The sequence below is a fragment of the Littorina saxatilis genome, linkage group LG12, assembly GCF_037325665.1.
Source record: "Littorina saxatilis isolate snail1 linkage group LG12, US_GU_Lsax_2.0, whole genome shotgun sequence".
Taxonomy (NCBI): domain Eukaryota; kingdom Metazoa; phylum Mollusca; class Gastropoda; order Littorinimorpha; family Littorinidae; genus Littorina; species Littorina saxatilis.
This window is the reverse complement of record NC_090256.1, coordinates 84,214,555-84,237,911: the sequence shown is the minus strand read 5'-3', so window position 1 is coordinate 84,237,911 and position 23,357 is coordinate 84,214,555. Positions and strand designations below refer to the sequence as shown.

General features: G+C 40.7%; 2 protein-coding genes across 2 annotated transcripts; one reads left to right on the top strand and one right to left on the bottom strand.

The window, feature by feature from the left end:
- Positions 1 to 79: 79 nt before the first annotated feature.
- Positions 80 to 6,467, bottom strand: LOC138983012 (protein FAM136A-like). The gene is made up of 3 exons (XM_070356414.1): positions 6,211 to 6,467; positions 5,086 to 5,226; positions 80 to 2,714 (listed from the first exon to the last, which is right to left on the bottom strand). Exons 1-3 carry the CDS (start codon positions 6,361 to 6,363, stop codon positions 2,517 to 2,519), a joined length of 492 nt encoding a protein of 163 aa, XP_070212515.1. The 5' UTR covers positions 6,364 to 6,467; the 3' UTR covers positions 80 to 2,516.
- A 57-nt stretch (positions 6,468 to 6,524) lies between these two features.
- Positions 6,525 to 22,461, top strand: LOC138983011 (cytoplasmic dynein 2 intermediate chain 2-like). Its single transcript, XM_070356413.1, has 11 exons — positions 6,525 to 6,598; positions 7,730 to 7,814; positions 8,456 to 8,594; positions 8,927 to 9,006; positions 9,819 to 10,053; positions 11,939 to 12,078; positions 13,342 to 13,421; positions 14,926 to 15,107; positions 16,277 to 16,434; positions 18,116 to 18,324; positions 19,827 to 22,461. The coding sequence occupies exons 1-11, from the start codon at positions 6,540 to 6,542 to the stop codon at positions 19,954 to 19,956; spliced, it is 1,497 nt and encodes a 498-aa protein (XP_070212514.1). The 5' UTR covers positions 6,525 to 6,539; the 3' UTR covers positions 19,957 to 22,461.
- The last annotated feature ends 896 nt before the right edge of the window (positions 22,462 to 23,357 follow it).

The window sequence follows — 23,357 nt, the reverse complement described above, 5'->3', positions numbered from 1 at the left end:
ACAAGACTGGGACAGACAGGGTAAATCTGCACTCTCACACATGTACGCACACACACTCAAACCATATCATAGGCCTTGCTCATTTTCCACCAATTGTTCCACAATACCACCTCAGCTTTGCGCAAGAAAGCATGTGAACATTTATTTTGCCACTACGACCTCTAATTTAAATTTATCACCAAACATCATTTTCAGGGCACAATCATGGTGTAGTTCCTAAATACATACAAGCATACAGTATTTGATTATCACAACAACAAAACTGTCAAACACACAATCAATAACAGCATAATATACGGCTCGCTTCAAAACATTCTTCATTATCATGAAATGACTAAAGTTAGCGTTTCCACACACTAACATTTTTATGAGTTAGTTTTCATCTGTGCAGAACAAACATGTATTTCACAAGAACAAAACAGAAAATGTTGGTCCAGCATGATCTTCTGTCAAGCAAGTTAATATAATCTCTCTTCCTTTTCAAGTCTTGTCAACTCAAATCATTCCTTATGCAATGGTTTTAAAAGCCCACTCCGCTTTGTGAAAACTCACCATCTCAGATCTGGCCAGGCTTTTCCATGGGATAAGACCACCCCTCCACTTGGTCACATACTGAAAATGAACAGCCTGGACGCGCTCTGTGCATGGTGGTATTTTTCTGTCAAGAATTAATTTCATAAGACACTGGTCCCTTTTTCAAAAAATTAATTCATAAATCAAAGGCACAGTAAGCCTCCCGTAAACCATCACAGAGCTCCCCGAGCGTCTACATACAGTACAAGCATACTTCCATTTGAACGCTCACCAAACGGGACCATCCTGGCTGCTTTCTGTCGAACGTAAGAAATTTTCAAAGAATTTATTTTCGTGGACTTGTTCTTCTGCAAAAATGGCGCCTCGTTTTGGTGCTGGACGGCTGTTATGAATATTCAATACCGGAAATCACGCCCGGACAGTAAGCCTCCCGTAAACCATCACAGATACTGTCAGGCTTTTACACACAGTACAAACACCCTTCCATTTGAACGCTCACCAAACGGCAACATCCTAGGTGCCCTACGTAAAGAGCGAGCAATTTTTAAAGAATTAATTTTGCAGATTGTCTCGAACACTTTATGGACCCATCCTGAAATCTGGTCAAAAATGAGTTACTTCCCTTCGGGTCTCATTCTATCGATGTAAACTGGCGATAGCCGTGGATCGATGATTATCAGAATGTTTTTGGACCGTGGTGCGTTTTTGCGCTAGACCTAACTTTTAAAATCTAAATAATAAATTGACAGTTTGTTACACAAACATTCTTACAAAAGAATTCTTTTTCATCAAGACAAGATCAGTACAATTCGAAGTTGTAAAAGTTTGAAAAAAGAAAAGCCCGGAAGCAGGGTCACGCAAGGGTCGTAGCAGACGACGGTTTATGCATATCGCCGTTCCTCTCAACAGTCAAAAGCCATCGCTAGAGTTCTTGTGAACCACAGCCGTTTGTTTCGTGCATAAAAACGTGCTATTGTAGATAAGCTCACATCGAGTCGCATTCAAATGACTAACTGACGACTACATTGTGAAAAAGGGAAACTGGATCACACAGGTTCACGATGGCTCAGGGGTAAGATAAACCACGCAAAAATAAATTCTTTGAAAATTGTTCGCTCTTTACGGAGGGCACCTAGGATGTTCTCAATCGGTGAGTGTTTAAATGAAAGGGTGTTTGTACTGTGTGTAAAAGCCTGACCATATCTGTGATGGATTTATGTTCATGGCTTACGGGAGGCTTACTGTGATTTTAAATTCAAACTCCCCACAGCCAGCAGTCAGGGTGTTAATATTTGGTATGTGACCAAATGGAGGGATGGTCTGCCCAGATTTGAGACGCGAGACGAACTGTTTTCACAAGGCGGAGTGGGTCTTTAATGCCAGTGACATAAAGAGGCTGGTGGTTAAGAGACTTTTATTGTTTTAACACGCTACACTTATGGTTGGGCTAGCTCAGAAAAATGAAGTCCAATAATAATTCTTGCGGGATACGAAGAATAACTGTGTCATAATATCATAGCTCTCTTAATGTTCTTAACTTCTATTAAGCAAAGTATTCATACTGTTTTCCATACATTCACCGCATAAAGATACACTATGACTGATGGTTATCTTGAATATGAATCTTGATGAATGAAACTTGCTTTCTGAAAAACCGTTCACTTACAGCTGGTCTGTCCAGTCTAACAAACATTCACATAGACTCACAAGCACTAAAATCAGTGACTGTGTTTATTATACAAAAAGTCTCCCTCTCCTACCACTATCAGCCCTTGGGTTTCAACAAGTATAAAAGCCAAAGCACAAGTATAACAACCAGTGCACTCTTTCTCACACAAACTCTGCAATGATGACAGTCAAAATGTACCTGCATCAGTTGCTGACATTAAGCCCAGAGCTAGCAGTATCTGCTATTATTTTGTAATACACAAAACACTCGTGTATACTACTCACACACACACTTGGTCTACTACACCAAAATATCAAAATTTGTTCTTGTTTATGCTGTCAAGCATCTTCTTTGTCATGCCTGGAATGAGGGCTACATGTTCATCAGCGCACTTCACAGCACAGGCTTCAACTTCCTTTCGAAACTTGGCCATGTCCTCTTGGTTGGTGGTCGAAGAAATCCTGTCCCGCACTTTATCCTCACAGCCCATAACGCACCGCTGTAGCCGATCCTACAGGTGAAATAAGAAACGGGTAAGACAAGAGAAAATTCCAGTGGTTTTTTTTCTTCTCTCTCTGTCTTTCCTCTTCTTTATCTTTTATTTTTCACATCAAATCAAACACCTGTTGAACATGGAAACAATGTAATTCGTATTAGTAATACAAGTGCCTGCATCAGCTGTACATGTATTACATAATTCCATTGCTTCAAAGTCTTAACATGTCAGGAATCTGTGGTACGGTGGCAATCAGTGGTCCCAAGCACAAGGGATTTTTGGCTCACGTAAATGTTGCCTATGCGATGCTCACTTTTGTCTGTCTGTGCGTGCGTGCGTATGTATGTCTGTGGTAGAAACTTTAACATTTGAAGACGTCATATTACATTGACGTCACATTATGACGTACGAGGGTTAGACGTCACGCGATGGAATTACTGAAAGTCTCGGTGATTGTTATTTTGAGCGGGCCGAGACTATTTGGCAGTCGTGTCCATGTAAGTAGGCTACATGCAGACAGACAGATCTAGATCTAGTGTCTCGCTTTCTTGCACAGTTTCACCTATGCTCTTTCTGTGTGTGTGTGTGTGTGTGTGTGCGTGTGTGTGTGTGTGTGTGTGTGTGTGTACTGTGTGTGTGTATGTGTGACGGAGTGATTGAGTTTGTGTTACTGTTTGTCGATTTCTTACGTGAGCCTTGAAGGCTTCGCCTCTTGTTTCTAAATTCTATAACGATACAAAAAAACTTTGCTGCTGTTGATTGTACAGTCGAACTCGCTTAAGACGAATCACTGGGGATCGGAAAAAAAGTTCGTCTTAACCAAAATTCGTATTAAGAAAATTGATTGATTTTTTTTTATTTTTTTTTATTTTTAAGTCTTGTACATTTTATGGTGTTTCAATTTGTTTCTTTCGCAACTTTCATGCTGCTTCACGTTTAGACAATAAAGTGACATATTCAGTTACATGTTCATGTGTGTCTCATGTTGAGTGATGATTGTTGAGTTTGAGTGAGAGTGAGCACACAGATGTTTCATCCAGTTGTTACGTTTTTGGTCACACACACGCACACACTGACACTGTCCACATTCGCGGTGTTCCTATCATTTGTCCGGAATCACTTACCTTGGCGACGGGTAGCAAACCTTGGCCAATTTAGTTTTTGTTTTGTTTGTTGCAACATGATGTTCAAATCCAAATCGAAAGCACTGACTGACTGATAAACTATCGCGAACCGGCGAACGCAAACGTTGAGAGTGTGGTTTCCCTTGTCCAAGGGAAACCACTCTGGCATCTATATTTTTTGGCAATGGCTCCCGTTCAAAACATTGATGTTTCGTTTTTGGTATTCGCGAAGGAAATAAACGTCAGTCAGTCATTCATGTTCAGTGTCTGAGCTATCAATCACTTTGATTCTAAATTTGAAATTGTTTTGTGAGTACAGTGTAATCAGTTTAACTTTATTCAGTGATCGGTTGAGCAATGGTTCAAGCAGTCGACGCAAGGGAAGACTTTGACACATGTATTCAAACTTCTCAAATTCCCATGATATGTCGATCTCGGGACGAGTTTAAAGATTTCGTCATAAGCGTGAGTAAATTACAGACATTATGCATGCTTGGGAATCCAAAAAGTGCTCGTTATAAGCATAAATTCGTTATAAAGAATTCGTTTTATGCATTTTTTTTAAGCATGAAGAAAGAGGTATTCAGTTGGGAACTTAAAACTAATACGTTATAAGTCAAAATTCGTAACTAGCGTGTTCGTTTTAAGTGGGTTCGACTGTATCTCTGTAGATACGCATGCATTTCTGACTGTGTTGGTTACAGATGCCATTAAGAGAACATAAAACGACTCGCTGCATGCATAACTGCTCAATTCAATCAGATGCAAATGGGACATTAAACGCATTCATTCAAACTCAAAGCCTAAGCACTCTTTAAGGCTATGTTTGATAAAAACTTTCCCATGACAAAAGACATGACTCCGGTTCACTTCACAGGTTGTGGGGCAAGACACAGGATAAATAAAAACCTAAAATGATTCAGCACATTAACTTAATCAGAAAACAATTATAACAGCTGATAGTGATAACGTCACAGTAAAAGGATGTTGCTGGGATTTTTTTTTCAGCAAATTTGCCAAAACGACCATCAACCTTTCCATACATATTTTTACAGTCATTTGCATTACCTTTCTCTTACCGTTAAAAAGTAAGGTTGCTGTGTCGAAATGACAGAAACGTTTTTGATTTGAATTTGGTTTTGATGATGTAAAATAAATGTTGGCATGTTGCCGACAGCTGATATAGTACTGCTCATTAGTACATATGATACATATTTGAACTGAGTCAATCATAAAACCACTTCTTTTCATAAACTACTGACCTGGTACACTTGTATCTCCCCTTGGATGAAGTTCTGTGCCCTGTTAACCTTGGTTGAACACTGGTCTATACAGTTCTGCACCTCCTCCAGCGAAGAGTTGTTGTCCTCACAGCACTTTGTACTACAGCGGTACATTTCTGCCTAAAAAGACAAGGATTTGGCTTTTAAAATCTGTATAAATATATATGTGTGCAAAGTTTAAATACCTTTAAGTTTAACACGGTGCATATATACTACCCGCTGCCCTACACGCCACCAGGCGTGAAAGGCAATGATGATGATGATATATATACTACCAGAACTAATATTTACGTATCAATTATAAAAAAAACTCAAATATTGACTAAATGTAAAAACAATCAATTACTTTATTAAAAAAAATAAAAATTGTATGGCCTTTTCAGCGGAAATAATTTGTTGTTGACCATATATCCTTTTGTTCTTTGTTTTCTGCGAGTTAATTATTATATTAAATTCAAATAATTTGTTTTTGAAGGACGAAAAAAGTCCTACGGTCAGTCGGCGAATCTGAAACATTGAATTTTTTCTTGGTCTAATCACTATGGCCAATCATTATCAGGTTAGTGTAGTCTCTGACACACATTTATAATACATATGTATAATTTAGATCGCCTTCACAAAAATAATTGATGTATTCATGTCGATGTATATTGATTTTGATTAACTTTCCTGCGTGCATTGTAGATATATGCCAAAAGCATAGACTTAAACACAAATCTGAAACGGGGAACTGCATGTCTGTTCAAAATCTACGTTCGCCACTACGTGAACAGTGAAGTGATGAAATCATTTCTTTGGATTGCACAGACCAAATCATCAAGATGCCAACATTTACTCTCGTTAAAGACATACAAACAAAATGCTTTCACCCTGTACATTATTTTTCGAACGATGATAATTTACCCGATATAGCACAGTATTTCAACATAAATGTCCTTTTGGGTAAAAAGATTAGCAGACGATTTATTCTAGTTCAAGGGGCAAATGATGTCCTGTGCTCAAAGTCAACACAATGACCGTTGTTACGCAAACACTGAGCTTGCCATTAGCAAGAAATCGGACATAGACAACCTTAAAACACTTTATTCCTTTAATTGCACTTACCTGAAGCTTTCTTAGTCCCTCCTTATCCAAGGAGGAGACCATAGTAAACACCGCCTTCTGCACACGTGCTTGAGCTCCGTCCATTTTGAAACATTGCAGAAACGCAGTGAAGAAAAGCGCTCGTTTCAATTTGTTAGTTTGTTCTTCTTGCATGGAAATAACTTATAACAAAAATGTTAGCACATGTTCATCTTCACAAGAGCATACCTTAATTTTCTGTTGTAAGTTATATAGCAATTTCCAATGTTTTTTGTTTTTATTCTTTATGTCATTGTGTGCAGAACTGTAAATGTTTGTTGTCTGCTCGGTTTGTTGCGGTTGCTGTCAAGATGTTTACAAACGAAAGTCTTGAACCTGTGGAATTTAAGTCGTCGTGGAAAAAAGAGAGGTGAGTTTTTCCTATTTCTTGTTTGAAATTGCTTGTTCTGAGTGTTCAATTTGCTCTTATCATTTGGATTCTCTCTCTCTCTCTCTCTCTCTCTCTCTCTCTCTCTCTCTCTCTCTCTCTCTCTCTCTCTCTCTCTCTCTCTCTCTCCTTTGCAGGTGTTAAGTCTGAATATGAAGTCTCACTGCAGGCGTTGTGTGTGGGTCCGTCACAGGAGCTATATATATGACGTTTTGGGTGTCGCATTGCTAGCTGATTTAAAACCATGCAAACACACAAACACACACTGTGACACTCACACAGCTAACACACACACACTTGTACACATAACTGTAATGTTCTTTCCCTGAATCTTTAAATTTAATGAAGAGGAGATTTCTAATGCTAAAATATGCCTATTATATGGGTCCTACTTCTTTTGGTCCCATAAAATAAATGGGTCAAGGAAGCAAAATAGTGTAAACAATAACAGATTAAAAACAGGGTTTTGGGTTACAAAACAACTATTCCTTGTCTATCTCTCTCCGTCTCTCTGCAGTAATGACCTTTGTTTGTTCTTTTTGCTGCTTATTAATGTGGAAGAGCAGAACTCATAGAAAACATTCATGACTGGTAGAAGAAATAATTAAGTAGTCTGTAGAACATGTTATCAACAAAACATTTTACCAAATACACTATGTTCGAAAATAGCTCTGTCAGAATAAGTAAATGCTGTGGAAGAGTTGCTCCCCTTACTTACAGTGAGGCAAACGATAACAGTTAACATGCGGACGACTCACAACTGACCAGCGATCTCAACAAACGACTAGCTCCGATGTGTACCTTATGCAATGTCTGCTTGATATGATGTCCTTCTCTTTAAAAAAAAATATGCACATCAGAGTCATGATTTGCTGCCAGTGGCCTGCAGCGCTCGCTCAGGATGCATGTTTTTCCAAACTTACGTGACGTCAAGCCAAACTCACGTTTGACAATCCTGGCAGAGCTATTTCTGGAGAATGTCTGTTTATAACTTATACACAATGTGACCCAGTTGACAAAGTACGTTTTTATGGTATGTTTCATCTACTTATAGTCACAGTTTACCTTGTTCATGCATTCATCAGTCATATCTTTTGCTTTTGGTGGCTGCAGGATCCTATCAGATGCAGAAGCACAGACAGGCGAGTTACAGACAAGTGGAGTTGGATGTCAGTCCTTCTTCTGCCATGATGAAGGGGTACGTTTCTTATATTAATTGTCCAGAGTTACAACTTTCACATGGTTTTTAAGGACTCTGTTCAAAGATCTCCAACTAGATACAAAGTTGGCAAGCCATAATCCTCAAAAAGTTGTATGTGTCATTAATATGCTCAATTATCCTCCGACTGTTGACTGACATCCTTGATGCCAAACGATGCCACAATGACTGTTTGCGATCTGAGTGAAGTTAAAAAAAATACAGACTACTTAAACTTTATTTGTGGAGACAAGTTTTCAAGCAATTGTGTACGAACAGAAAAAGTCAGCAGTATATCATCCATATCAGCAGTGAACAATTCATTCATATTTGTCTTGTGGTCTGAGCTACTTTCTTGTGACTATTTAATTGCAGTAGAGGGATACCTGTGATGTAAGGCCCTCTCTGCTCTGATGAGTGGACCCCTCCCTAAGGCACCTTCTGATGTCACCTTGTCTATTATCTTGACCAAAATATACCTATAAGGACAAGCCACCAGCAATGTTGGCACATTTTTAAATGGTCTTTTCTTCACAGGTACCACTGTATTGGTGTATGTAGTACTACTTTGGACACTATTTTTATTTATTTTTTCCCCATATTAGAAGCAGTCAAGTAAGCTTCAATATGTTTTGTTTCAGACTCAAACAGAGGACGAGTCAGACCAGCGGCTGACCATGGCTCAAGTGGACGAGGGTCACCTGCTGCAGTGTCTTCTGTCCGTGGAGCCGCTCATCGCTCGCAGCCTCTCCAACAACGCAAAGTCCAGAGCTTTTGAAGGCAAGTCTTTCTGTGGTGGATGGTGATGTGACTTCCCCCCTCACCTCCCCCTTATGGACCTATCGACTGACGCAATGAAAAGTGCCAATTAAGCAACTTTCATAACCTTGCTACAGCTGGGTTTTGCTGTATTATTAATGCAGCTGGAAAAAAAGTAAACTTTACACAGGCAGAACACAAACCGGACGGGGAACATGATGTTTATTTCCAAACAAGTATTTGGCATGTTAGGAGAAAATGACCTGTTGCTGGACCCAGTCTTTCTATGCATGTACATGTTTATTGGTGTGGGACACTGGCTGGTTTTACATTGATGCTGACTGTGGTTGCAGATTATGAGAGGGGTGTGGGAGAGGAAGCCACTTCAGTGACATGCGTGCACACTCTCACCCATTCCGAACTAAGTGGAGAGGTAAGTTTCAGAAAAATCTGTAATTTTGAGCAAATGTGTGAGCTATTTTGTCATTCAGGCCAATGGGGGTAGTGAGTGTAAAATCTGAAAAAAGAAAAACTGATGTTGACGTGCCAAAAATGTTGCATTGTAGACATTTTCATAAGGCAAAAAAAAAAAAAGGTCTGTTTACGGTAACATAGGGTGAAAAAATAGGGTCGGTAGGTCGGTTTTTTTTGTGTTTTTTTTTCTCCCCTCTCTATGATGTTTCACAGTTCATTTCTTCTCATCAATCCCTGTTTTTGCCCAACATAACTATAAACAGTACTTTGAGCTTACCTCTCTTCTGTCGTCTGCTGTTTGAGCGCAAACAGCTCTATTTTGGATGCGTTGGTTTTTTTTTTCAGACGATCCCAAAAAAAAGATTAGGGTCGGGCCTAAAAACTAGGGTCGGTCGGGTTACCGTAAACAGACCTTTTATTTTTTTTTGCCTAATCAGTTTTAGACATTGACCAGAAAGGCATGTTCATTTTTGTTAAGTCATTTGTCGGGTATGAGAGTTTGATCAAGTAAGTACGCATATGTCAGGAGTTAAACTGAAGCTCTGCCTTATTATTTTTCAAGTGTCCATAATTACCAGCACTCTTTAAAACTCAATGTGAAAGCTTCTGCTTCAGACCTTGGCTTTTATCAGGCACGTAGCTTGTCTACTAGCTTATCCAGCAGATTTTCAAGCTTCAGGCTCATCCACATGCACTCATGTTAAGCAAAAAAGTTCCCTTGTGGTTTATAGATTTCTTGAAATGCTTATAGTTTTCCTTTTGCACTGACAGCTCCAAGTGACGAGTGTATCATGGAACGCTACAGGGAGCACAGTGGCGGCAGCGTTTGGACGCTTTGACCACGAAGATTGGTGCACTCACAGAGCGGCTGTTGGAACCTGGAACTTGGACCGGCGTACAGTGAAAGAGGACAAACCTGACACCGTCATTGACTCGGCGTGCTGCGTCATGTGCCTTGAGTTCCACCCAGAAAACCCCGCCTGGCTTGTTGGGGGCAATTTCAATGGTGAGAGGACCTGACATTCAGTTTTCCCTTACCTGTGGCCAGAAATTCTGACCATCAGTTTCAGTCTGTTGAATGAATTGGATCATACATATTGTGCTTGCCCTTGAGTTGCTGTAAGATTCTAAGATGTCTTATGTAATTTAATGGAGGATGTAATTAGGATGCTACAAAGAACCGACGCGCTCACAAAACAAAACGAACACTAGAATTAGAAAATTAATCAAAGTTTTATTGTGGATATGGTCATACCGTCATAGGGAGCAGTTCTTAATATTATCATATAAAGACTAAGCATAACCTATGGAGAGTTAATTGACTTATATTGGAGTGTGGTGGAAAAAGGCTAAACTAGGTTTAGAATATGAATTGATGCTAAAATGTGGAGTAGATATGACTAGCTTGAGTGGGAGCGCAGAACAGTAGAGTGTGGAGCGTGGAGCGTGGAGCGAGAAGCGCGGAGCGATGGAAACTGATAAAAAGAAAAAACTAAACTTAGAATTCTAAACATCAAACTAAACCTAAAAGTGTCCTAAAAACATAAACATCAAAGATGGATGCCAAAATGGCGGCCGAGACAAGATGGCGGCAAATCAAGAAAACTCACCAAAGCTATCATGAAAACCAAAACAAATATGTTAGAAAACCATAACAAAGAATAAACGTATGACAAACTAGGCTAACTAGACAAGAAACGACACGCAGTGAAAGGAAAGCTGACCAACATTACAGGACGGAGAAAAACAAATACAACTCGCAAACATGAACCAAAATCTTACAAAAGGTTAGCAAACAAAACTGGCTTAAAGTCAAATCATAATAAACCAGAACAGTCTCAGCTCGCCCCTCACATGGATAAAAAACGTAAGACAAAGAAAAGGAAAGAAGTCAAACAAACAAAGATTCGAAACGAAATTTCGCGAAGTCGGTAAATAAAAGAACAGAATAGAGGCAGAAATGGATACTCGCCTTTGACAGCATCTATCTAATCTAAAACAGGCTCAAGGCGAGCAACTAAACATAACATTTACAAATTAACTCGATAAAAACTGGAGGCTGGCAGAAAAACTGGTCCCAGGAACAGAGCAAAAAAAATCTATCTATTCTAAAAACATGTTGTTCCCTGAACGGCTTCCCAGCAAGTGACAACAAATACAGGCTATGAACCACGAAGGTGAACGAAAGGTTACTACGCGTGAACGCCAAAACTAGGTTTTTACCGTTACAAAGTGTGCGATCCGTGCGCTCCGGGGGAAAATCTCCATAGGCTAGCAAAAGGCATCTAGCGTAAGCCATACAGGCACATGCAATCAATATCAAATACCGTAGGCTACACACTCGTTAATAAATTTGTTTACGTTGTTTAACGTCCAGTGATCTGCAAAAAGTCGTACCAGGACGCTCATAATTTATAAATAAAAAAGAAAGATAAAAAAACAAGCTAGACCCGTACGCGAACTTACAGCTGCAAGATGGGAACAACTAGGGGCAAAAAAAGGAGACAAGGAAAGAAAAGTGAAAGAAAGAGGTGAGAAGGAGGTCAGAAAAAAGGAGAAACCACCACCACGGAAAGTCGCATGCGAGTCAAGCTAGAAGCATGACCAAAAACACAAACAAAACAAAAAGAATCCAAATACACGGAAGGCTCCTAAGCAGGGGCATTCACACATATTCCTGCTTTTCTTCCCAAGCAGGATAAACTTCAGCCTCATTTTTATTTTTATTTCTACAAATTATCCTTCTGACACCCCTTTGTCTCTCTCTCTGTCCGTCTGTCTGTCGCTTTTTTCAGATATGATATGAGAGCATTTGCACTTTTTGTGTGTGTGTGTAAGGTGCAACCGTAACTGCCAGACAGAATAAATTATCACCTGTTCCCTGTGTACAGGTGAGGTGTTGGTGTGGGACTTGAGCCAGGAGGACGACTTGCTTCTGGCCACTTCTGGCATTGGAGATGACGCTCACCGCGAGCCTGTCACTCGCGTCCACTGGATCAGAGACTCCTCCTCCAAGAAAAAGAGATACAGCGTAAGAGAAATTGTGGAACCTCAGCCAGCAACGCGAAATATCGAGAGAACAGGATAATACTACAGTGGAACCCCCCTTTAAAGACAGTGGAACCCCCCTTTAAAGACAGTGGAACCCCCCTTTAAAGACCTCCAATGATGTGAGAAAATCAGGTCTTGAAAAGGCAAGGTCTTAAAATGGAGGTTTGTTTGTTTGTTCGTTCATGGGCTCAAACTCCCACGGCTTTTACGTGTATGACCGTTTTTACCCCGTCATTTAGGCAGCCATACGCCGCTTTCGGAGTAAGCATGCTGCGTATTTTCGTGTTTCTATAACCCACCGAACTCTGACATGGATTACAGGATCTTTTTCGTGCGCACTTGGTCTTGTGCTTGCGTGTACACACGGGGGTGTTCGGACACCGAGGAGAGTCTGCACACAAAGTTGACTCTGAGAAATAAATCTCTCGCCGAACGTGGGGACGAACTCACACTGACAGCGGCCAACTGGATACAAATCCAGCGCGCTACCGACTGAGCTACATCCCCGCCCAAAATGGAGGTAAATTTACAGAGGCTCTGAACAAAAAGTCAGAAAAAACAAGGTCTTAAAAGGAAGAGAGTCTTAAACTGGGGGGGGGGGGGGGGGGGTCTTAAAAGGAGGTTCCACTGTACTGCTAACAGCTAACAGAACTTTTGAATGTGTCACAGGATCTGAACTTTGAATGTGTCACAGGATCTGAACTTTTGAATGTGTCACAGGATCTGAACTTTTGAATGTGTCACAGGATCTGAACTTTGAATGTGTCACAGGATCTGAACTTTGAATGTGTCACAGGATCTGAACTTTGAATGTGTCACAGGATCTGAACTTTGAATGTGTCACAGGATCTGAACTTTGAATGTGTCACAGGATCTGAACTTTGAATGTGTCACAGGATCTGAATGTGTCACAGGATCTGAACTTTGAATGTGTCACAGGATCTGAACTTTGAATGTGTCACAGGATCTGAATGTGTCACAGGATCTGAACTTTGAATGTGTCACAGGATCTGAACTTTGAATGTGTCACAGGATCTGAACTTTGAATGTGTCACAGGATCTGAACTTTGAATGTGTCACAGGATATGAACTTTGAATGTGTCACAGGATATGAACTTTGAATGTGTCACAGGATCTGAACTTTGAATGTGTTTCAAAAAGTGTGCTGCTTTGTTGTAAGAGAAAGAGAGAGTCCTGATGTCTTTTATAATCTTAAAGCTGTTCATTGTTGTTTTGTTGGCAGGTGATTAGTATTGGAGGTGATGGAAAAATCCTGGTGTGGAAAGTGGACCAGAAGAAAGGACGTCTTAAACTGCAGGATGGGTGTGTACCTAGGACTTTTGAACACAGTTATTACCATCTTTTCGGGACTACAAGGTGCCCCCCCCCACACACACACACACTGTTAAGGTTAAAATGAGAAATATCCACACATTGGGCGCTTCAGGTGTGTTGGCCGCACATCCAAGGAAGAATGCAGAGTGAAAATATTTTTGCTCCTCATGTGGGGTGAGATCAAAGCGAATGCATTGTAATAGCTGGTTGGCCTTGTGACCTTGTACTTTTCAGCCGAGACCCGCATACCTGTCAAGTACTTTTGGCCTCTGACCATAGTAAATGGCATAAGAAACCATAGTTGGGGATCAAAAACCATAGTTAATGCGTGGATCAGGATGTGGTTAAACGCACAAATTCAACTTCTCACGCATACACACTAAACCAATCAGATTGTTTTTCGCAAACTAAAAGTAAAACACATAAATTCCTTTCTACACAAACTGCTCTTTATTTACCACTACATGTAATACATTTACACTGCACTCTTGTTCGTTCATTTTTTTTGTCACTTGTCACTTGTGTTCTTTGTTGTATTCATCTGTGCAAATCTTTGCTTTGTCAATCATGCTGCCAGTCACCTTAAAATCATGGCAGCATGCATCAGAGTTAATTTTGACCTGCAAGAAGGCAGTCAGTGTGTCAGCTCCCAGACTGTGATCCAGCACTTGAAGGTGTTGCAGGGTTTCACTGCCAAATGGAAATTTATTCAACATTTTCCTCACACAGGCCACGTAGAACTGGTGCACATCATGCCAGAACTTCTGTTGTGTGGCTGGTGCAAGCTCTTCCTCAGAAATGAATGAACGGCAGTCCATGCCAGCAAAATAAAAATAAAAATTTTTTTTTTTTTTAAATGCTGAAAATGCGTATGGTTTGAGGTATACGATGTAGGACCCCAAAAACACCGAAAAACCGTAAGAATTACGCAGAATGCGTAGGACTTGACAGGTATGGACCCGCTGCCTGCCCTACTTAACAGACAATGACCTTCTGACCCCGTGTTGGTGACTGAGTTTACAGCTATGAGACCCACATCTTTGTTGTCTGAGAGGAAACTTTGCCAGGGTTAAAGTAGCAGAAACATGCTTATCACTAGAGGGGTGGTGTTATGTGGGTACATACATTTGTGTGTATGTACTCTTCTTTAGCCCTGTACAAGGCGAAACTGGTCAGATGGGCACAGGCGTTCAAGTTAAGGAAAAAAGTTGTGCCTTATAGTCCCTAAAGTACGGTACTTCTTTTCTTGTTCACGCTATTTTGGTGAAAGCAACAGATTGTTCTTTTTTCTATGCTCCGTGTACCTGTTTCTAATCTTTCTTCTTCTGTTGCTATCTCTTTTTATCTTTCTGCAACTTTTATTTTTGTTTCTCTACTTTAATGGTTCTTTTTTCTCTTTTCCCAGATTGTTTCCTCCCTCTCCTTTTGGCATTCTGAGAACTCCCTCTGTCTCCAGTCCTTCCAAGTGTGATTTTCTCATTTCTGTCCACAGGTTTGTTGTGATGGCCCAGAGTTTGCCGCGCAGCATGAAGGTGCGGGGAGTGAGGGGGGACAAGGAGATTGGCGTCACCAGTCTGGCGTTCAGCCACGAGGACCCCGACACTTTCCTGGTCGGCTCTGAGAGCGGCTGTATCTTCCGCTGCTCCATGCACGCCAAGGGCAGCCCTGCTGGAAGTCAGTACATGCACTTTAAATTTGATTCTTGTTTGATCTTTTTTAGAGATGGGTGCGATTGCCTACTGGATAAGATGCCGGCCTCCCGAGTGGCAGGTTGAGTGTTCGAATCCCGGTGTAGGATCCGGTCCGGTCCCCCCTCTGAAGTAGTCCCCCGGGGGACCAATTCGTGGCAAAAACTGCTCTATAATGGTCCCCCCTTAGACATCCAGCCTCGTTTTTCTTGTTACAATGTTAGTAATGTTACCAGCAATTTTAGAGAAAAGAAAGGAAAGAATCAGAGACTGGTTTCATTTCTTCTTATCAGTATTTATTTATTATTCATTTTATTTCATGTGATTTTTCTTTTGAACGGCTTTTTAATTCAGATCTATTTTATTTTCTGCAAAATATAGTCAAACAAAGAGATTGCTGTCTGTGCACTACATAATACCGGACGAAGATATAGATTGAAAATGGCTTGAATGCCTAAGAAAAACGAAGCTGGATGTCTAAGGGGGGACCATTATAGAGCAGTTTTTGCCACGAATTGGTCCCCCGGGGGACTACTTCAGAGGGGGGACGGGACCGGATCCTACACCGGCTACGCCTGGTGGGTTAAGGGTGGAGGTTTTTCTGATCTCCTGGGTGTGCAGACCTGCTAGTGCCTGATCCCCCTTCATGTCAACATGCAGTTACAAGTCAAGTGTGCACAGAAAAGACCCTAGCTATAATCAATGTGAGAGTTCAGTGGGTCATAGAAACACGAATTACCAAGCTTACATCTCCCGAAAGCTGCGTATGGCTGCCTACAGGGTGGGGTAAAAATGGTCATGCACGTAAAATCCCACTTGTGTTAAAAAATAAGAGTGTATGTGTGGGAGTTTCAGCCCATGAACGAAGAAAAAAAATTTAGCATTCTGGTTTCATAATTGCATATTTATAAAAAACAAACAAACACTATATTTAGAAAGGCAGAACTGAAAAGTTAATACAAAAAATGAACCCAATAATAGTTAACTCGTTTGTGTGTTTGCCAGAAGTTGATTCCCAAATCCATGTTTTCAAAAGAAAAATTAAAAAATGTTATTCATACCTAGTGGTAACCTCAAAGTTGGCCCCAAGTTTCTTTCTTAATCCAAGGTGTATTCAAAGATTTTTACTGAAAAGACGGCTTCTTTGATTTTCAGGCCACATCATGTCATCCATACCGCTGCGCTCTCCTGTGACCTTCACCTTCAACCCTCATCATGGACCAGTACATGCTGTAGACTGTTCACGATTTCATCGCCATGCTTTCGTCAGTTCCGGACAGGACCAGTGCCTCAGGGTCTACAACCTTCTACAGGTAGGCAGAATTATTTTTGTTGCTGCAGGTTGGGTTGGTGGTGGTGGTGGTCTTGGCTTTGAGGTGATGAGGAAAGTAATTTGTGAAGTGTGGTTGTTCTAATGTTGTGTTGGTTGTTGCATTTCTTGTTGAAAGTTTTCTTTCTGATTGATACTGTGTGTTCTGCAATGTAGATGTTTGGTTTGAGCATTAATAAAGTTAAAAAAACAAGATATCTGTACTCACCGATACAAGAACAGCACAAGACAGTACGAATTTTCGCTTATGTAAGCTTCATCAGGAACAAACAAACACAAAAGGCAACAAAAAGCAGACGCAACACGGAACGAACAAGGTTTGAAAAGAATATGGAGGGGAAACACACAAAAAGGGAAGGAACTCTAGGAATGGAAATAAATGACAGGGGAGAGAAGTTGTTGGATGATGTCAGGGGCACATGCACAAACACTATTACAATATTACACATTCATAAAGGGGAAGAGAAAAAAAAAGGGAAAAAAGCACACACACGCGCACACACACACACACACACTAAATAAAGTTGTCAACAAAAACATATAATGTATGGTGTCCGTGACTAAAACCAAAAACAACAAAAGATCACCCTGGCATCAAGATTATGTCACCTATTCATCAAGGATTATGTGACATATTCAGGGTATACTTAATACTAAATGTAGTTCTAACTTCAGCCCTGTCCTGTGCCAACAACATAGTGCGACTGCCTAATTTGTACCCTTGAACAGCCATGTTAATGAATGATATTTACTGTTATTCTAGGCACAACAAAAACTGGCCATAGAGTCAGATAAATGTTTGTTGTACATGTACTCTGTCCCAAACTATGCCTGATAGGATCAACATTAGTAGATATCTGCAATTAATATTAATTATTGCCGCCATTTGCGTTTTCATATTTTCCAAAATATCTACCTCCTCTAGCAGATAATCAAAACCAAACATACGTACACAAGGATATAGACCAACTGTTGCGGTGATACCCAACTCACTGCCAGGTTCCAATTAGTCCCAGTATGTACCGTAATCAGACAAAAACGATTTACTTTATTCTTTAGTGACTATCATGTGTTTGATCCAGCCTTATATCAAAGAAAAGTGCTGAGTCTTAAGAACACAACAGTACCATGGGTGAAACTTTTCCGCCTCAGGGCGGAAACCCGCCAAATGAAATTGGTCAAATAAGGAATTCCTTATTTTGAAAATCTTTAATAAAAAAAAAAAAAATAAAAAAAAAATTCTTTTTTTTCGCAGGCGATCCGATCCGTATTTCCCCTAACACAGTGACAGAACATCGCTGAGTCTTTGTTTCACTGGGCGCGTGAATTATCGGACTACAGCTTGGCATTTGTTACCATTGTTTAATGTGCAAATTTGTGTGTTTGAGATACCAGGATAGGCCTACTTTTTACCCTTAAAAGCCTGATTTTTTGTTTTCTTTCCCCCTAGCAGGGCGTTGCCCCTGCACCCCACCAGGGCCTGGGCGGACTCTGGACCCCGGCCTTATTTTCCTTATTTTCAGTTCTGATCAGTTTCACCCATGCAGTACCAAAATTGAGAGTACTGGTCAAGAAACAAAGACGCAAGAAGAAAATGAAAACTGTGACGGTGGTATGTAAAAGCTTAGTTTACCTTCACCTTAAATGCATTGTTGCTGTCACAGGCCCAACCAGTGCTGACCATCGAGCCAGGTAAAGGCTACCTGTTCTCTGCCTGCTGGTCCCCAGTCAACCCCACTGTGTTTGCTGCGGTCACTGAGAGTGGTCACCTACTGCTGTATGACCTCAGCTCTGCTAACCTGGTCCCTACGCACACTGTTGAGGCCAGCCCTGCAAAACAACCCGTCTTCTGTCTTCAGTTCAACAGTAAACAGTGAGTGGTTGTGCCATTTGTAACTTGCGTGTATTCTTTCCCTTAACCTTTGCCGGATGCTGCTTTTGACTACACACGCCCGACGATGCGGGTTTGTCTGAACCCATACATTTGAAAGAGGGTTTTTACAGTTTATTCCTCTAACGACGGGGTGGGTTCAGGGAAACCCACAGCGCTACTTCAGTGGGTGCATCGAGTTTCTCCCTTCACCGACTTCTCGCAGGGGAGGGAGAGGGGGAGGGGGAGGGAGAGGGGGAGGGAGAGACTGAGAGAGACTGAGAGAGACTGAGAGATTAAGAAAGAGAGAGAGAGAGAGACTAAGAAAGAGAGAGAGAGAGACTAAGAAAGAGAGAGAGAGAGAGACTAAGAAAGAGAGAGAGAGAGACTAAGAAAGAGAGAGAGAGAGAGACTAAGAAAGAGAGAGAGAGAGAGACTAAGAAAGAGAGAGAGAGAGAGACAAAGAAAGAGAGAGAGACTAAGAAAGAGAGAGAGACTAAGAAAGAGAGAGAGAGAGTTAGAGAGAGACAGAGAGACAGAGAGACAGAGAGAGACTAAGAGAGAGAGACAGAGAGAGAGAGAGACAGAGAGAGAGACAGACAGAGAGAGAGACAGACAGACAGGTAAACAGTCAGATAGACAGACAGTCAGATAGACGGATAGACGGACAAACAGACAGACAGAGCAACTGACAACAGACATACAGACAGACAGAGAGACAGACAGTCTCTTGGAGACAAACAGGCAGACAGACACTGTTCCGCCGCTTTGGTAATTATGGGTGTAGCAGAACCCGCGCCGTCGGCAGAGGGATAGTTACAATCACTACTACTCTTTAAAAGTATGGGTTTGTGTGAACCCGCGCCATCGGTAGTGTTTATGTTAATTAACATAATCAATTAATTTTAATGTTTTGTCATGTACACACTAAAAATTTGCAGACAGAAAGCAAATTAGGTGTGTGAGAGATACTTAAAATTTCAAAACGATACCTTTAATGGTTCCAGAGTTACAATGATTTTAGTGTGTCTCTGGGTACAGGTGAACCCAGGAAGCACGGCAAAGGTTAAGACTCCCAAAGCAGGGGGGTAGAGGAAAACGTAAACTGGGGTTGCAGGCCTGCATTTTTCTGTGCCTAAAAGCAGTAAACAAGGTTCTAAAAGTGTACTATCAAATAGATTGGTCACGCCCTTCTCGAGCACATGGTTTGCTTTTTTAAATTTTTGAGATATTGTCTCAAGGATGCTGGTAAAGATTATTATCATCCTTTCAGATAAGTGATAAATGTGAATGTTGTTAGCCTTCCAGCTTGACCTCTACTGTTCAAAAGTCATATTTTGATTTATTTGTTCTGCCACTGCATGCTCATGGTCTAATTGAAAGCTGACTTTTTTGCCTACTATTTGTATATGGTATTTTCTACTTCCTATGGGGTGAGGGGGTACAGGGGAAGGGGAGGGGCAGGAATATCTACAGATTCAAATGTTCAACTATGTCTTTTGCAGGCATCAGCTTCTTGCTACAGGGGATGGAGGGGGAAGCGTTCGAGTCTTCAAGCTGAGTAAGGATCTGGTCTCAAGCACTGCTCACAAACTAGAACAACTCGAAAACCTTATCAACACTGGAACAGAATGAGTCAGCTTTTCACTTGAGTTTCATGTTGAACATTCCGTCCACTTCATTTGGATCTTGTGAAATACTTTTTTTTTTTTTCAGGCAGCATACTTCTTATTTTTCTTTTTTTTCTTTTTTTTCAGGCAGCTGCCTTTTGACATAATATATGTGACCCTCCACCACGAAATGAGTCGCATGTCACCTCGCGCGGTTCTGCGCTAGGCTTGATATAAGTCCGGGGGGTGTCTTGTAACAGTATGAGGGTTACCTTAGTCACAGGCTTATAACTCAAACAGTTTTCGCTCTTTTCTAAAACGGTTTTTACCACTGGATAGAGCATAAAAAACTCTTTATGAAAATGTAAAAATATGAAAATCATGCAAAGGTGACATGCGACTCATTTCGTGGTGGAGGGTCACATATGAGGTATTGGAATAGTGTGTTGCTTGGTGCAGGACTACAGGAAATATGATAATTTCTTGTATATGCTTATTTAACATGTGGAAAAAAGCAGTTTTACGACAGAGATTATTCATTGAAACAGCTTTAACTTTTTTGGGAATAATTCCGTCCATAAATGATGTAATGCCATTCACTGTAGCCATCTCATATTGTAGTTAACGGTTAGAAATATTTTGATACAGAGCGTGTTGGTTTTAAAAATACTGTATTTTCCAGTGGAGCTTACCATGAAAGACCTATCTATATATATATACGACTTGTGTCTGTCTGTGTGTTTGTGTATCTGTGTGTTTGTGTATTTGTGTATTCGCCATGCACGCCCAAAGTTCTCGATGGATCTGCTTCAAATTTGGTGGGCTTATTCAGAGAGACCCCGGACACAACCTCATCGATGAGATATTTCAACACGTGCTCTCAGCGCGCAGCACTGAACCGATTTTGGTTCCACCTCAGCTATTTTGGTTCCACCTCAGCTACCCGGGCCCCCATACCGACACACCATAGCCGCTACACCACATCACAACGCCAAAGTTCTCGGTGGATCTTTTTCAAATTTGGACACCGTATTCAGCTACACCCCGGACACAATATCATCGATGAGATATTTCAACACGTGCTCTCAGCGCGCAGCGCTGAACAGATTTTTGTTTTTGTGTTCATTTCACCATTATAAGTAACTCTTCCTTATCTTCTCCAGTGTTTGGCGTTTATCTCCCTTCCTTCGTGTGGCTTTCCCGTTCAGTTGTAAGTTACTACACTGCGCTGTCCACTGCGCTGAGCGTCTTCGCATATTCCCGGCGTTCTGTTACTGTTACTATTTTTAGAAGGTCAACGCAGTGTACAGAACGTAAATTGGACCCGTAAATTATCCTCACTGTAAAAGTGCAAAGGTCGAATCAATTTATAGCCACGCGAAAAATACACTGTCATCTATCTCTCTATAGATACGGCTTCTCTGTGTTTTTGTGTGTGTGTGTGTGAGTGTGTGTGTCTCTATGTAAGCAACACCTGTGCATTGTTCAGTTCTGTTTGTGATGTGGTCTGGCGGCTTTTGTGTAATTTTATGTGAAACACTCAAGTCCTTAATGGCTCAAAACCGTAGGACTTTTAATATTAATTTTAACGTAATTTTATGTACTGGCCTTCCTTTGAGAAGCCATAACTTGCTCAGTCCTGTTTGAGTGGAGTTCGCCTCCAAAGGTGATTAACACGGTTACATTCGTCGACAAGGATGGGACTCGATATGGTCAGGAATGGCATTATGGCCACTGAATCATTTTCGTGCTGTTCCCATTCCACGAATCTGGGAGGGACCTAAGCTTGGCGGGTCCATTGTTCGGACCCGGCGAAGCCGGCGTACGGCTCTAAGTACTTCTTTCCGGCGAAGCCGGCTACCCGGCGAAGCGGGTATTCATTCTAGTTTCAAATATAGGACAATGCATTGAAAACTATGAATTGAAATATGTTAGTGAATGATGACAATGAAGTTCCTGAAATGTTTCTGTTGTTTGTATTATTTGAAAACATTTGCACTTTGCAGAGTTATGAAGAATTCCATAATTATTTTCAGATGGGGGTGCATTGGTCTGTGATATTTTTATATTTATTCTTTTTCTGTGACATTTTTAAAGATTAAAGTGTAATTTACGATTTAAAGTGTGGTATTTTTTTTGGGTGTGTTTTCATGTTTCTCAAAACAATAGCTGAGCTTCAAAGATCTTTATTCAAGGTAGCGATACAAAGCAGTGATAACCTTAGATTATGCACATTTTTATACTGCAACATGCAAGATCCTTGACCAGCTTTATATTCGAGCATCATTGTTACTTCAAGACAATGCACACATTAGTTTAATCAAGGACTAAGCTGTTTGCCATTCAAAACTTGTTTTTATTCAAGGACAAATTTGGAATAAACAAGCCATATAAATGTCCAAGCCAACATGAGCAGAAAAGGGTGTGATGCACAACCTTACCTTGAAATAAGCAAGCTTACTTGATATCACAAAATATACATTGGACATACAAAGACACTAATACACATACTGTGTGGATTAAAACTGACTTAACAAAACCCAAACAATGATTTAGGTGGGTGTGCTTTTATGTACTTTCTTTCTTTCTTTCTTTCTTTATTTGGTGTTTAACGTCGTTTTCAACCACGAAGGTTATATCGCGACGGGGAAAGGGGGGGAGATGGGATAGAGCCACTTGTTAATTGTTTCTTGTTCACAAAAGCACTAATCAAAAAATTGCTCCAGGGGCTTGCAACGTAGTACAATATATGACCTTACTGGGAGAATGCAAGTTTCCAGTACAAAGGACTTAACATTTCTTACATACTGCTTGACTAAAATCTTTACAAACATTGACTATATTCTATACAAGAAACACTTAACAAGGGTAAAAGGAGAAACAGAATCCGTTAGTCGCCTCTTACGACATGCTGGGGAGCATCGGGTAAATTCTTCCCCCTAACCCGCGGGGGGTGCTTTTATGTACAAAATTGTCTTCAAAGCATCTCTCTCTCTCTCTCTCACACACTAACACAGATGTGCATGGAAGTTTATCAAAAAAATACTACGAACATGGCACCTTGACCTTTTAGCATGTAAAACTCCTACCAATTCTCCCCCCACATATTGATGATACATGTACTAATATTCAAAAGAAGTCTTGTTTGCTCATGAATGCCACTGCCAGTTTTCATCTCATGGAATCAACAACAGAAGGTTAAGATTTAGGCAAACAGATTCATTACTGCACTGCACACAAGAAGGGCGTTAGTATAGTGCGTCCTTGCTGAAAACTTGTCTCTTTGAAGCAAGAGTACAGGTTTTTTTTAAATACAATACTTTCCTGGGTACCCTTTTAAAACTGAAAGAGAACAAAGACAAGAAGGAAGACACAAAAATCAAACCAGGCAAAGCTGGAGTTAGTAAACCCAATACTGCTTTAGAT